The sequence below is a fragment of the Cyprinodon variegatus genome, unplaced genomic scaffold, assembly GCF_000732505.1.
Source record: "Cyprinodon variegatus isolate N-32 unplaced genomic scaffold, C_variegatus-1.0 Scaffold808, whole genome shotgun sequence".
NCBI lineage: Eukaryota > Metazoa > Chordata > Actinopteri > Cyprinodontiformes > Cyprinodontidae > Cyprinodon > Cyprinodon variegatus.
Genome location: NW_015151261.1, coordinates 57,113 through 72,424, shown reverse-complemented (window position 1 = coordinate 72,424; position 15,312 = coordinate 57,113). Strand labels below are relative to the sequence as shown.

Below are 15,312 nucleotides of genomic sequence, written 5' to 3'. Positions count from 1 at the left end.
TCTAAATTTAGCATATTCATCGAATTTCAGTTTAATTTAGAGAATTCTTTGTGTAAACAACAGTTTTACTGAAATGTGCCGGATAGAGCTGGGCGGGCGGAGTAGATAATTCCACCACAGGGTGAATGATCTCATTCTGAGTGGACATATTTTATTATTTTTTCAATTAAATTTAAGTAAATTCAATAAAATTTTGTTTAATTATAAAGCACCAGTTCATAACATTTCCTCTTAAGACACTTTACAGAAACTTTGAACCACTCTGACTGTATTGTCTCTGAAAAGAAAAAAATAGTGGATTTCATTGAGTCATTGGCCTGCAGGACGCTCTCCTCCTGGATGAGCCTTAAGCAATGATTTTTGTTTCCATTTTGACGTTTACTCTTCAGCAATCCCTCACGCTGAGCGTCTATGCAGCTACAGTGGAGCATAAAAAGTCCCTGTTAACAGGAAGAAACCTCCAGTGGTACCAAGCTCTGTGTGAGCGGCCTTGCACTGTTACTGACTGGGGTTCAAGGAAACAGAAGTAGACCTACAGAAAGAAGCAGATATGCAAAAGGAAACTTTTAACTAGCTCCACAGAGCTGAAGGAAACACACAGCCAGGCAGAAGAGCTCCGAGCCAGTTCTAATTGCAGGATGAAGGAGTAAAAGAAACAGGACTACACTGGAAAAAAACAGCCCTTACTCAAACATCTATAGACAGAGATATTGATGGCAGCAGCTCAGCTTACAGTATATTCCAATCCAGGATGGAGTTAAAGTCAAAAGAAAAAGACCTGATGAAGCTACAATGAGAGAACATAAGGTTATGGGTGTTCCCCAGCAGGAACACCCTGCTGGGGAACACCCATCACTGTGTCTGTGCAGTATTCACAGACACGGTGAATACTGCAGAATGTGAGAATAGAGACAGAAGGAAGCAGAATGATGAAAAAATGGTCCCCCTGTCCTCCAGCAGCCCAACCTTATAGCAGCATAGATATTGAAAATATCTCAGGATAACCTGACTGTTTGGATGAGGTTTCAGAAAGGTAGATCCAAGGAGAAACAGTGAAATCTCCTCCACTGGATCACCGTTCACTCTACCTCCTATTTCTCAGCTACCTTTGGTATGAAATAATTAGCAAGATTCTGTTTATTTATTACATTTCTAAATGAACAGATGTGGTTTTATTTTGACCAACCTTGTGTGTTCTGAGAAAGCTGACATGACGACAATAAGATGTGATGCATATAAAAATAAATTTTCAGAAATCACGCAAATAGGTTTAATGTGGCATTTAGTTAGAGATCTATGCGGTCGTTATCATCAAGCTACAGCTAACCATAGCAGGTTGATATGAACCAATGGTCTGGAAACCTCGCCTGAGCATAAAACCACATCCTGTGCTTCACCTGTCAGAGCTGCAATCAGAAGATTAAACAGCTTAAACTTCTGATTAGAGAATCAAATGTGACGAATCCAGGTCAAATCTAGAGTCATTCAGTCGCAGGTCTAAATTAAGTCTCCTCCTTTGCACTCGATTCCTTTGGAGGGACTGTGGCTCAGTCTGCTTCATGGAGCCATGGAGGAATTGTTTCCTCCTCCATGAGGCCAGAATTCTATTGGTAGCTTCAACAATGCTCCTTCTTTACTCTTCTGAGGTTAATTGTTAATTTCTAATTGGCTGTTTCCTTCATGCCAAACAGGAAGCTTCTACAGTCCCAGTCAGAAGTAATGAGGCGCTCTTCCTCTGTTTCCTCACAGACTGTTGGACTGTGAGGCTGATTCACTATAACTGACTCTTCCACCAGCATGGAAATGACTGAGCTGATCACATTAACAGCTCCTGCTTAGTTTTTTTTTAGAACTTATACTTTTGTTTTTTTTTTTTTTGCAGAGCAATTGTACAGCCACACAACAATGGTACATAACACAAAAGTTGACAATATACAGTTTTCCATAAAAGGAACATCTTAGCTCGATATTTTAGGATCTCAGCCTCAAATTTGTAGGCTCATCATCCTGAAACCCTAAAATAAGGATACACTTTGGGCGGAATAGCTAAACACCATATGCCAAGAGACAAACTTGTTGGGCTTATTTACATCAACATAGCTTCTGCTGGCCTCCAGCTCAGGCTAAGTGTTTTTTTTAAGTCTTAATGAGTAGGTTATCTTTTCCATTTTGTACGTTTCTCTTACTTTTTGTACCCATAAGTCATAGGAAGGAGGCTCCAACTGCATCCACCTGATTGTAATGCATTTCAGGGCTGCTGTAAAAAGAACATTCAACATATAAGTTTTGGCACATCCTTGCAAACTCTCCGGTATAATACCAAATACCGCAACAGTAAGATCCCTTGGTATAATCTCCATGAAGATCTGGTTTCCTGTACACCTCATCCCAAAAGTTTTAAAGTTTGGGACATGACCAAAAAATATATGTGTATGATTGGGGACCGCTGAGCCACAGTTTCTCCAACACAAGCTCGGTACTCTAGGATCCATCTTGGCAACAACATCTGGGGTCCTGAAATATCTACTAATAATTTTCCATTTATATTCCCTCCTGCTTAGTTTTAACGCCACGGTGAAGTCACACGGTTCATGAAAGGGATTTCTTTACGTGATGTTTTGGCTTTTTGGAAACGTCTCAGCAGAGACACCCAGACTTCTCTTTGCTGGGGCACCCATTGTTTTCATTGTAGGCTATAATGTTTCATCTGAATCAGGCGTGTTCTCCTCCTCCTCTGTCAGCAACACAGGTTTTGGTTTTCCTCTCCTCCATGAAGCCCAGATTTGGGAATTTCATGGCTAGTTGACCTGTAGGTGGATCCTCCCTCCTGAGCTTTTCCTTAGAGGCATCGAAACATAATGAATATAAATGTAATTCAGGCTTACAAGCATTAGCATCCTTATCTGTCTTCATCCTAATTAGACTTTGCTCAGTGTTTAGGAATAACCTGATCAGGCAGATGTTTAAAGTTTTCATATAAAAAAAGATGAAATGGTAAAAGTTTTGATGAGGATTCTGAAACTAAAGAAGCAGAAGCTCTAAGAAAGTTTGTCCGGTTGCAGACGATCAGTTAAATAAACGTCCCAAATCTAAAAATAAAGAACAGTTTTTATCTTTAATTTTTCTGGGCAGTTCCTCGAAACTCGACGGAAAAGTCCCGCTACGACACGTCCTTAAACCTGACCACCAAGCGGTTCCTGGACCTGCTGTCCCAGTCAGCCGACGGCGTGGTGGACCTGAACTGGGCCTCTCAGGTGTTGGATGTCCAGAAGAGACGCATCTACGATATCACAAACGTCCTGGAGGGAATCCAGCTCATCTCCAAGAAATCCAAGAACAACATCCAATGGCTGTGGGTATTAACGCCAGAAAACATTGGTATAGATCAAAGTTTGATTAGATAGTGCTCCTGAAAACAGCCTCCCACAGTTAATCTCTAATCTGTGTGACCTTCTGCAGTGGCAATCGAATTGATGCCAACCTGGTTTCCCGGCACAAGGAGCTGCAGAAGGAAGTGTGCGACCTCACAAAGGCTGAGGAGCAATTGGATGAACTTATTTCTAAATGCACCCTGCAGCTCCGGCTTCTAACGGACGACCCGCTGAACAAGAAATATCCTTTGAACCGGACCTCGTTTGCTAAAGGAACAGCAGCTTCGTAGCTTAGAGGGACATTTAGGCTAGGTTCACACTGCAGGCCTTAATGCCCAATTCCGATTTTTTTTTTTTTTTTTGCGAAATCCGATATTTTTGCGTTGCCGTTCATATTTCCAAATATATGCGACTTCTGTGATCTCCTGTGTGAACTGCAGTCCTACCACGCAAGTGTCCCGCATGCGCAGTAGAGGATGCAATGACATCACAGGCCATATTTACTTTTCTCGGAAGTAAACATGGCTAGTAGTGGCGGCGCGCATCTAGTGGTCTTTTCACAACCATTAAAACTCAATCTTTTCAATATGGTTAAACATAAATACTACTCTCCGCATCATCATCTCCCATGGTTGTTGGTTTTCTTGCCGCTTCTGCATAGCAAGACGCAGAATAGTGACGTTTGTTGGGTATTGATGACGTTCAGGTTGGATAATTTCCAACCCGGCCGTTCAGACACAGGTCGCGTTTGAAAAGATCAGATTCGTATCGGATTCAGGACCACATAGCCAAGTGGCCTGGGTCGGATTGGAAAAAAATCAGATCTGTGTTGTTCAGCCAGCCATGAAAAGATCAGATCCAGGTCGCATATGGGCAAAAAAATCGGATTTGGGTCACTTTAGTGTGAACGTAGCCTTAGACCCAAATCTGATCTTTTTGGGACCTGTATCTCATTTTTTCGTGGCTGTCTGAACAACACAAATCAGATTTTTTTCCAATACAACCCAGATCACTTCGCTATGTGTTCCTGAATCTGTCATCAATACCCGACAAACGTCACTATTATGCGTCTTGATACGCAGAAGCGGCAAGAAAAACAACAACTATGGCAGACGATGATGCGGAGAGCAGTATTTATGTTTAACCATCTTGAAAAGATTGAGTTTTTATGGTTTGGAAAAGACCGCAGATGCGCGCCGGTACTACCAGGCATGTTTACATCCGCAAAAACGGAGCACTCTGGCCTGTGATGTCATTGCGTCCTCTACAACGAATGCGGGACACTTGCTTTGTATGGCTGCAGTTCACACAGGAGATCACAGAAGTCGCATATATTTGGAAATGTGAACGGCAACCTCAAAAAAATCTGAATTAAGCATCAAGGCCTGCAGTGTGAACGTAGCCTTAGATAAATAAATATTCTTTCTACTTTTCTAAATTTGATCCTGAAACTACAAAAACAAACTCTGTTATGTGAAACGTTTGGATTTTATGTGATGGACGAATACAAATAAAAAATAACGCAGAAGTTTTCTGGTCTACCATGGCCGTAAATGGACCTGTTTAGATTTAGGTCTGGGCTTTGACTAGGCCAATCCGATTCATGGACGTGCCTTCGTCACTTTCTGTCAATTTTACTCCTCAAAAGTGAAAATTAGCAACTAATTTAGACTGTTTATATTCCTGTAATTACTGATGAAAAACATCCCCACATCATGACCCTTCCATCCCCATACCCGACATGGAGGTGTGTGGTTGAAACGTGATGCTAAAAAGGGAAAAGATTATGCTGAGCAGAAGATGTGAAGCTTTATTCGGTTGTTTTTATTCTCCGATCTAAACAGAAGTACCTCAAACTGTAGAGGGAAGTTTTTGTTCTTTAACAGCTGCGTTCAGCACGCTGGGTTACGTGCGCTGTCAGGACCTGAGGAAGTCCTTTGACTCCCCAGACCAGCTGGTTATGGTGATCAGAGCTCCCCCCGAAACGCAGATGCAAGTAACAGAGCCCAGTGAGGTGAGGGCGGTGGAATTGGCTCTCTCTCTCTCTCTCTCTGCCCTTTGAGGCGTGCTCCCCCCGATCTAACGGCGCTCCTCCGTCTGTCTGTCTTCTTCAGGGCTACCAGGTGTCCCTCAAGAGCACACAGGGTCCAATAGACGTCTTCCTCTGTCCAGAAGACAGCTCAGGTGTGTGCAGCCCCGTGACAGGAGGTAGTCCTACACAAGGCAACGCCGACCCGTCCCTCGTCCCGCCCCCCTCACAAGCTGCAGAGCAGCTACTCCCCCAGTGTTCCGCAGCAGCTCTGGAGGTGGGCTTATCATCTCCGGCGTCCACCTCATCTACGGTAACGGCGGCATCGCAGCAGGAGACGTCGACGCTGACGTTGGGTGGGGACACAGGTGAGTGCTCAGAGGAACGCTGCTGAGGGGGACAGAGGGAAGCTCAGGGATGAGAACCAAATGCAGAAGTAAAAAACATTATGAACTCTAATACTATATATTAGTATAGGAAAGAAAATATTTGAAGTTGTAGAGAAGCGGCTGTTCCAACTGTTGCTTTTCTGAATTCTCCCGAGTAGTGCCCGACTTTACACGAGTGAATAGAGCAAATGTGATTGGTTGATTATCAAGAGGGCAGGATTGTTGCAGGGAAGGTTTAGAAGCAAGTTTTATTGTGCCGGTTTCTTTGAAGCATCTTGCTAACCGGTTAGCAACTTAGTGCTAGTAGGTTCCCAATGGGAAATTCCATTGGGACCAAGTAGCACTAAGTTGGTGACTTAGAAACGACACTGTCAAGGAAACATGCAAGAGGAGGAGAGTTTAGTGTAGGAGGTCATGGATGAGTCTCATCTGTCATACATTTTTTATTTAGTGAAGGAAAGCGGGACAAAGTTGTTGTGGAAGAGGACGCCAGTGCGGCAGAAGCTTGGTTTGGTGTAGAAGGCTTACAGCCGTACATGTTTGAGCCCTTGCCTCGCAACGCTGACAGTTCTGTTAGCTCTACACCTGCTGCAGACACAGACGTCCATCCCTGTGAAACACTGAGACGGAACTCAATGGGAAAGGAAATGATTCTCATTTCTTAGATCCGTTGCGTATATTAGCTGCGACATATGAATCAATATGCTATGACCGAAAAAATTTGATTGACAGATGACCGTTGATATATGATTGGCAGAATTTATGTGTACAAGCTGACGGATAACTAATTGACCTTCCGCCACAACAATCCCATGATAAACAACCAATTTATTTTATTCGCTAGTGTAAAGTTGTGCACCACTCGGGAGAATTCAGAAATGCAGCGGTTGGAACGGCTGCTTCCATATGACTTTAAAGCTAATAGCTGTTTATGATTAGAGTATGTGCTCAAATATACAGTCTGCTGTATCATGTGATTAACATTGTTTTAACGCGGCGTGCTTCGGTGGAGCAGTGGTTAGCGCACACAGCCGGACAGGACGTACTCCTCGATATGGCCGACCCAGGTTAAGAAATCCGACCTGTGGTCCTTTGCTGCATTTCTCTCCCCCTCTTTCATACCCCATTTTCTTACAGCCTACTATCCAAAAAACGAGCTAGTAGTGCCGCAAAAAACAAACAAAAAAACATTGTTTTAAGGTATTGATTGTCATTCGTTAATTGCGTTGAGCCACGATCAGATACCTGAAGCGAAAACACTGAATTAGCTTAAAGTCTTCTTTCCTGTAATTTGATCTAAGCAGCAGAGCAGCAATTTTGTAATGATTTGAAGTGAGGTAAAAGGGTATTAACCAATAGCATCAGCCCCTCAGCTGTGTTGATTAGAAAAATATATTTCATTTCTCTACAAATCTGATCTTTATTAAAGGAGAAAAAAAACGGTGAAGGGTGATGCTTTTCTCAGATAAAGTAAAATGAATCATCCATCCCCATAGGGAACCATGGTGGTGGCAGCATCATGCTGTGGAGTAGCTTTTCCTCAGGAAGCTGATCAAAGATCAAAATGTGTTCTTTTCATGTGAAAGTAAAAAAACCAAACGGTTTACAGAAAAAGCAGAGATTGAGCAGCAGAGTAAAAAATGGCCACATTTGTTTGTTTTTTTTCATTGATCTTGAAAATATTTGGGAATAATGCGTCCACATCCACAGTTATTCATTTCTTTGAAATATGGAAAGTGCAACTAAATCAATCAGAACAGAAATGTGACTGATGGGCTGAAAAAAGGTCCTTTATTCTTAAAAACGGCACAAAAACCGTTAATTTGGCAAAGATGAAACCTGTTTCTTGCATTGAAAGGAAAAGGTGCCATCAAGCGGCGCTGCTGCCTGGCGTTCGGTTTAATGAGTCACAGCAAACGGTAAAGGCGAGCTGCAGGAGAAGCAGACGTCCTCCTGGACCTTCATCACTGCTGCCTTCCACAGGATTCAGCTTTTATTTAAATAAGATCATCATCCTGCAATAAACTATTTTAATAGTTTATTACAGGCTGTGTTGATGGGAGTTAAGCTACTATGTTTAAAATCCTGTTTGATTATATTTTATTTTCTATAATTATGTCTCTGGTTGTAGAAAACTGCAGCAGCATGTTTTGTGGTTCTGTAGCTTTTTCGTTTTTTTCACTTCTCTGTTTTGGTGAACAGAGTCGCTCCTGGGAGGAGATCCGTTCTCCAGCCTGGGGGACATCGGGGACTTTGACCTGTCGCCCCTGTCGTCCTCGGACCTCCTGAACGGAGAAGGCCTTCCTCTCCCGTTGGACGGCTTCATCAACCTGTCTCCCCCCCAGAACCACGACTACCACTTTGGGCTGGAGGACCACGAAGGAATCAGTGAACTCTTCGATTGTGACTTTGGTGACTTGTCGCACGTTTTGGGGGACGGGTAGAGAAAGAACGAGAGGAAGTGGATAAACTTCAATCTTTTCCAACGTAGGACTTAATGTTTCCTCTGAAGGAGAGCTGTGAACCAACGCTTCACGGCACCATCGGCTTTGTTTTATTTTTGCTGCGGGAAATCGAGTAATCCGCGTCCTGGTTACCAAATCTCAAAATGATTGCCCTTAATTGTACATAACAATATAAGCACTTCTCTGTGACTGTTTTTCTTTTTATTTAGACCAAGATTTTAGCTTTAGTATAGCTATTTAAATTATTTATGTTTATTTTGATATTTCGTACCAAGTTTTTTTTTTTTTTTAGATGTTGTGTTGTCCAAGTAGCCTGTGGGGGGTGGGTGAGTTGCAGCAGCGTCACCTTAAGTTTCCCCATTACTGATGATTAGTTTGCAGTTTTTGCTGAATCTGGAATAAGTATGAACTGTCAGGGACGTTAGAGCGACTTGCTTTTTGAAAGCTTCCCAGCGTTCTGCAGGATTTTCTGTCAGAACGGGAAGCTTTATTTTTATTTTCTTCATCTAGCAGAAGGTAATTACAGCATGGATGTTTCTCCCAGGCACTGGAATCCTGAAAAACTGGATTATTTCTAAGGTTTGTCAAACCATTAGACCAATCAGCTACTTCGACTGCAACCATTGGACCTCAGTGAAGGTCAACTAGCTGGTTTTAAGGGAGAAATTATGCTTGTTTTTACGGTGTGTTTGGGGAAACTGAAGGCTTTAGAGTTGGGCGTATTCTGTGATGGGAGCCTTTCTTTTTTCCTATGTTTACCTTCCGCCATGGCGTCTTCAGTGGAGAAGGAAAAGCTAATTTGCGGCGCAGAAAGTGGCGGTGAAATTAGCACGTCAGCTGTGTTATAAACGATGTTTTGGCTCTTTTCGTTCGGCTTGGGGTGAACGTGAACGTCGGCGGAGCCAAGAACGCGCAATTATGTGGCAGCCTGTAGTGATGACCCATTCAGACCGGCTTAATAGCACCTTTGAACTAAGAGATGTGGGAAAATAATAGATTCATCTTTTATTCCAGCAGCATAATCTCAAACTTTCTTATTTTAGTTTTAAAACTGGTTTAAAGACCAACAGAGTGGTTGTCGGTACGCGTTTTTATCTGTCTTCTTATTCATCTAATGGATGCAGGTCTGGCCATAGAACCCATCCCTGCGCCTGTTCATGGTGACCTTTAGTGCGCCGAACCGCCCAAATGAGGCTTCGGTGTCCATATGTCCTGAGAAATGTGCTCATGAGCAGAATCCGATGCAGATGAAATGCTGAGAATGTCGACCTTAAATTGGAAATGATTTCATCCAGGTGGAGGTTTAGTAATCCCAGCTGCTAAAACACCCGCATCCCTGCACAGGTCGATGAACAAGTGGTTCACTGAAGAACCGGGATTTTTAAAGCAGCTTTAGTCTCATCTGAGCAAAGCAACACATCCCAGATAAAGTTTACGTTTGTGACGGTGGGACTGAGGCGGTTTTCTCTCCGGCATCCTTACCCAACAGTTGGTTAAATAGAGTTTAATCATTGACACTGAAACCCTGAGAGCCTAAGATGCAACATTTTGATCCGGTAGAGAGAATCGGTGAGACTTTCTCTCATCAGCAGCAGGGTCATCCATCCTTGTAGCCATGGAAACGGAGAGTCATCTGTTGCTAACTGGCAGCTCTTCTAAATCTGATCAACTTTAGGGGACTAGTATAAGTGAAATACAACGTGCTTATTGAGATTACTTCAAAACCGTTAATTGGCCTTTTTCCTACAATAAATGCACTAAAATCGCTGACCTGTTTTTTTTTTTTTTATATTTAATTTAGTTGGATTATGCTTTTGCTTTAAAAGGTTAGATCAAAGTTCTTCTATTCCATCAGCACTTAGAGGTTAGTCCACAGATCTGGCTGCTGCAGCTGCACTGATCGCCCTCACCCACCAGGTGTTCAGCCGTAGTCTCAGGTGAGCGGAGCAGAGTGAAGTCTTAATTGTGTTCCAGATGGGTTTTATGTAGGTTCTAGGTAATCTTTCTGCTGGTGTGTTTTTTCGTTGTTTTTATAAGCAAGAGTTTGGATGTTAGAAATTCACCACATGCCTGTGGGATGAAGCCGCCCAGCAGACACCGAGCTTTAATCGGCGCTCAGGGTGGGTTTGTTGGTCGTTCTGGGTGAAACAAAGCGTTGCTGCAGGTGTTGCCTTTAGGAAACATGAGGCGCAGGATTCAGCAGGACATGGGGACATACTGTTGTTTTTCAGTATATGCACTCAGATACTTATTGATCATGCCTTAAATCGTTATCTATCAGGTAGTAAGTTTTCCTCTTCTCTCTGAATGATCCCTTCATTCTTGTTTTGTTTTTTTGCTTTGGTTTATCAAACTGCAGCTTTTTTTAAGCTGCAGAGGTTTGAGAAACTAGGCTTTCAGTTCTGACCAGCAATAAGACATTTTCCATGTTGATACTTGGATATATACATTTTTCTCATGCAATTTTGTACATAAAATCTTTTTTAAGTTATGTAAGCTAACCTGTTTAATTTGTTTTATTTTTGCTTTCTTCAGCGTTGGACTTCAGTCTGTGTTAATGTATTTATTTCTGTTTTGTTTGTTTGTTCTGGAAAAGGGTTTAGTGGGGGAAAAGATGCTGATAAATGTTGTTAAATCATTTAGGGACTTTATTTTGAAAATGTCTACCTTATTCTGTGCATATTTATAATTTCCAATGTTTTCCCCTCCTTAATAACATATTTCCACCTATTTTAACCACCATATATGTGCAACTATTTTATAGGCTAATGTTTAAAAAAAATGAGGTGGAAATAAGGTAGGAATTACAAAGAGTTGTATTTTTTGTATTAAGTGTGAATTTTATTACTTCATGCTTCCGATGTTAAATTTTTTTTTCAGATTGATTGTTACATGTTAAATTGCTAATCTAAAGTTGCCCATGGGCTCTTTAGTTGTTGGTGCCTCAAACTCCTTTCAAAGTGTTAAATCTTTATAATTATTCTAATGTTTTATCTTGAGCTCTTAAAATCCACCTTTTTTATTTCATTTATTGCGCTTTAAACTTTGAGGCAGCTGATTTTTTTTTGCAGTCGGCGGCATCGGCCCTTTGTGCGATTTGTCACGTTTTTCTTTTCTGCAGGATTAAGGCGGTGCCTTGTTGAGGTTAAATAGGTAATTGTTTTATGTGTTGTTGTGGTGAAAGAATGCATGGCGTGTGGGTCGTGTTGGACAAAGTTTGCACCTTCAGTTAAGACAAAAAAAGAAAAAAATTGTGTTGTAGAAATCAGTGGTTTGGATAATGTGTGAGAATTTTAATGCCTTTTGAAACAAATAATGGGTCATGGTTCTTCATAGATTATCATTAGAAAATGAGATTTTATCCAATTTTTCATAACACTATATGTTAAAATCTGATCTTTTTTTATTGATGGATTCATTCTGGGATTCAGAAAAGGATCAAATCAGATGTGTTCTCATCCCGCTATTCAGTTTCTGTGCAAATGTTGCTGTGTGCCATTTTTATATGGGAACCAGTCTCATGCAACAGTCTACCCATTGCTGGTTTTTTGTGTGTTTTCCAGAGTTGCAAATTAGTTTCAACCCCTTTTCTACCAAATTGTCACTTTCAATGTTTTTGGACAGAAATAAATGCAAACTATTTTGATCTGACCTAACATGGCGTCTGTTTGCTTTATATGTGTGAAAGATAACGATGCATTCAATGTTCTGCTCGCTTTGCATTGATTTATTAGCAGCAGCCACAAAAATGTTCTGAAAGTTGCATGTCAACAAGCCAAAAGTATCAAATCAAAATTTAAAAAAATTGTACAGTAAACGGAACAGATGCATTTATTTTGATATTTTTCTGTTGGCTCACATTAAAATGACAAGACTATTTGATTTTTATTAGAATTAATGTAAACGGCAGACTTCTAACATGAAAGGAGTTTTTAAATGGTTTTCCAGATATAGATGGAGAAAGTTGTAGCTCCAACCAGGCCTTTAGTGGCCTGATGCACAGAATGGGAGACTGAATAATAGGAACAAACAATTGTCTTTGCTCCTATTTCATCTTTTTTAATCTAAACACAAAAATATTCTCTGGAAACATAATCTGGGGATTTAAAAGGCTTAATTTATCACTGAGATATAGAAGGAAGTGGTTATGGCCCAGTAGATGGGGCTGTGGTGTAAGATAGGATAAAAGGAGTCCTGAGAAAAGCTGATCACTATGCAGCCAGCTGAACAATTAGAACATCAGGAATATTAACACAAAGAGGAGGAGGATCAAACTGCACTAAAACAAATTATTATGCAATAACTGCTGGATGAAGCTTTTAGGAACACATTAGAAAAGAAACCAAATCCAACAACCTTTAGTATGATTCAGCAGCTATAGAAGAAAAGGCTGTAAACGTATGAAGCTACAGCAGAAAATCAGCATAGCTTATAATAACAGGGATCCAGTAACAAATCAATGACTGTTTGAGCCTAAGGAAAATCAAAGTGTTCTGGGATTTTAGACCAAAATTACCTTCACAACCAGAAAATGTCTTTGGACTTGCTATGAGAGAGTTTCACAACTTAAAACATTTATTATACATGACGATAAAAGTTATAAAAGGCTTTTAAAGCAGAAAATATGTCATAAAATTCTAAAAAAAAAAAATATTCATGGGCATGTTCTTTACCTAATAGTTAAAGCTCAGATGATGCAAGTTTATACAGTGTATAAAGCTTCTTAGGAAAGTTGGTCTGAGGATAAAAATGAATTAACAATAGGCAGGTTAATGATAAAAATGAACTGGAGACACTTGAAATAACTTTTCACAAAACCAATGATTGCATTAAGATGGGTCCCAGGTGATGGTTCATATTTACCCTATTTATCACACTGGAATAGATAATAAATATAAATACATTTTGCCAGGATCCCTTTTTCAGTCACTACCCTAAGAAATCCCTCATGACTCATGAGAAAAACCTCCTCGCTGTCTGGCCATCGTCAGTCAAAAATCCTTATGAGAAGCCAGCTTCATGACCCGCTCCTGCTACATAGACCCCTCAAAGGTTTAGCCTCACTGGAAGTGGCTTTTTTTTTTGCCTTGCTATCCAATCAGGGCTCTACTTTCTCGCTGCTTACCTCAACAGGCATTTCTTATGGAGCCTGAGAGGCAGCATCCTGCTGCTAAAGAGCATAGGAGATCACTTTAGAGAACGGAATAAACATCTGATTAATGCGCAACAAACTCATGAAATCAGGTGCATTTAGGACCATATTTAATGCAGTGTATTGACAACAAAGTTTCAATAAATATTTAAACAATTAATGTACAAAATTCAAATGGGAAGTTTACCCTCCCCAGTATTTAATGGAAAGTTGCCACTGATTGCCATATGTGTTTATATGTGTATGTATATATATATATATATATGTAATATATTTGTATATATGTATGTTTATATATGTGTGTATATGTATGTATGTGTGTATGCATGTGTGTATATGTGTGTATGTGTACGTATTTATGAATGTGTGTATATGTATGTTTATATATGTATATGAATGTGTGTGTATATGTATATGTATATATATGTATATATATATATATATATATATATATATATATATGTATATATATGCGTGTATATGATTTTTAAACTATTTTTTTGTACATAAACCACTTCTGTCTATAAACTAGAGTTCTGACCCTCCAAGACCCGTTAGTCTGCCTCCAAAATGTCCACCTCCACTTTATTTATTTTCCTAAATTAGATGCACCTGTTTGAGGTCGTTAGCTTCATAAAGACACCTGTCCACCCGATACAATCTGTAAGAATCCAACTACTGCTCATAATTTGAGATTATAGACCAATGTTTGACCTGGCTTTTTTTTATTTATTTTTTTAGAAGTTTGTCCCATCCACCTGCAGCCAGACTGACTGACATGAATGACGAGGCTGTGTCCAGTGTGTGGGTCAGTCTGGCTGGCCAGACTTATTCTTTAACCATTTTTGTTCATTTTTTTTTGTCTTATTCTGGTGCCTTATTGTCATTATTAGAGAAACAAAGTTTAGGGTTAATTAGCTGAAAGGTGTAATCATCAAAATTACCAGAATTTAAAGGTTCAGTAACATCACCCTGGGATCAATGAATCAATTAGATAACCAGGTACTACTCTTTAAACTCTTACTTTAAGCTATTTACACTCTTTTTACTGATTGTTAACTTTACATATACACCTGTAGGCAAGGTCAGGTCGTCACAAGGTTGAATTTAATCAACATAATTTTATTAATCCAACAATAAATCATCTTTTTTAAAATGCAGCTTCACCTCATCAAACTTGATGCATTCAGAAAACATTGGCTGGTTTCTAACATTTACAGGATCAGTTTTCTCTGTTGCCAAAGCTCTCAACCCTTTCCTAACTGTGGTGTTGCAAGAGATGACACAGTGACGTTATCTTCTGGCCTCTTCCACCAACCTATTCATGAATTCTCTGGAATCACATTCAGAATAAGTTTTCCCATCAGGAGAGATTTAATTAAATGCATTATTTATGTGTGTTTCATGAAGAAACGCAGCAATTTATGCAATGATATTTCACAAGAGGGCGTATCAGGATGACAATGCCCCGAGTACAAAGACACTCCAAGTGTCATCCTACTGCTTAATTCACATATATCTCATTGATTTCATCAGTTCACATGTTTCAAAATGTGTCATGCCTTTTTAGGGGCACAACCCATGTTCTCGGCATTCATGATTATTATGTTCATCAGAATGAGGCGTCCCAGGAAAAGAAAACATTTAAATTCTCTGGATGTTGAGCTTCTTGTATGTCTTAGTCAGAAGCACACACCTCTAAATGCAGTATCTGTCATGTAGTTGAAGCATCTCACCACCTTTTTTTAGACCTAAACTAACCTGTTATTTTGAGCTTTTCATATCCTTTGAGTGTTTCATATTTCGTCATGTTAGGGCTGCAGGCCTCTGGGGTGAATTTTCTTCCATGTTTTTTTTTTGCATGCAAAGAAAATGTTTTGTCAATAATAAAGAAGCAAAACAAAAT

The 15,312-nt window shown here is 40.2% G+C and overlaps 1 protein-coding gene across 1 annotated transcript in view; it reads left to right on the top strand.

Moving 5' to 3' along the window:
* e2f1 (E2F transcription factor 1) overlaps positions 1-11,490 on the top strand; it is a 14,193-nt gene extending 2,703 nt beyond the window's left edge. Inside the window, exons 3-7 of the mRNA XM_015396607.1 lie at positions 3,133-3,352; positions 3,460-3,612; positions 5,271-5,385; positions 5,486-5,768; positions 7,992-11,490. Coding sequence (XP_015252093.1) covers positions 3,133-3,352; positions 3,460-3,612; positions 5,271-5,385; positions 5,486-5,768; positions 7,992-8,233 — 1,013 coding nt within the window. The 3' untranslated portion in view covers positions 8,234-11,490. The remainder of the gene's footprint in view (positions 1-3,132; positions 3,353-3,459; positions 3,613-5,270; positions 5,386-5,485; positions 5,769-7,991) is intronic.
* Positions 11,491-15,312: the final 3,822 nt, after the last annotated feature.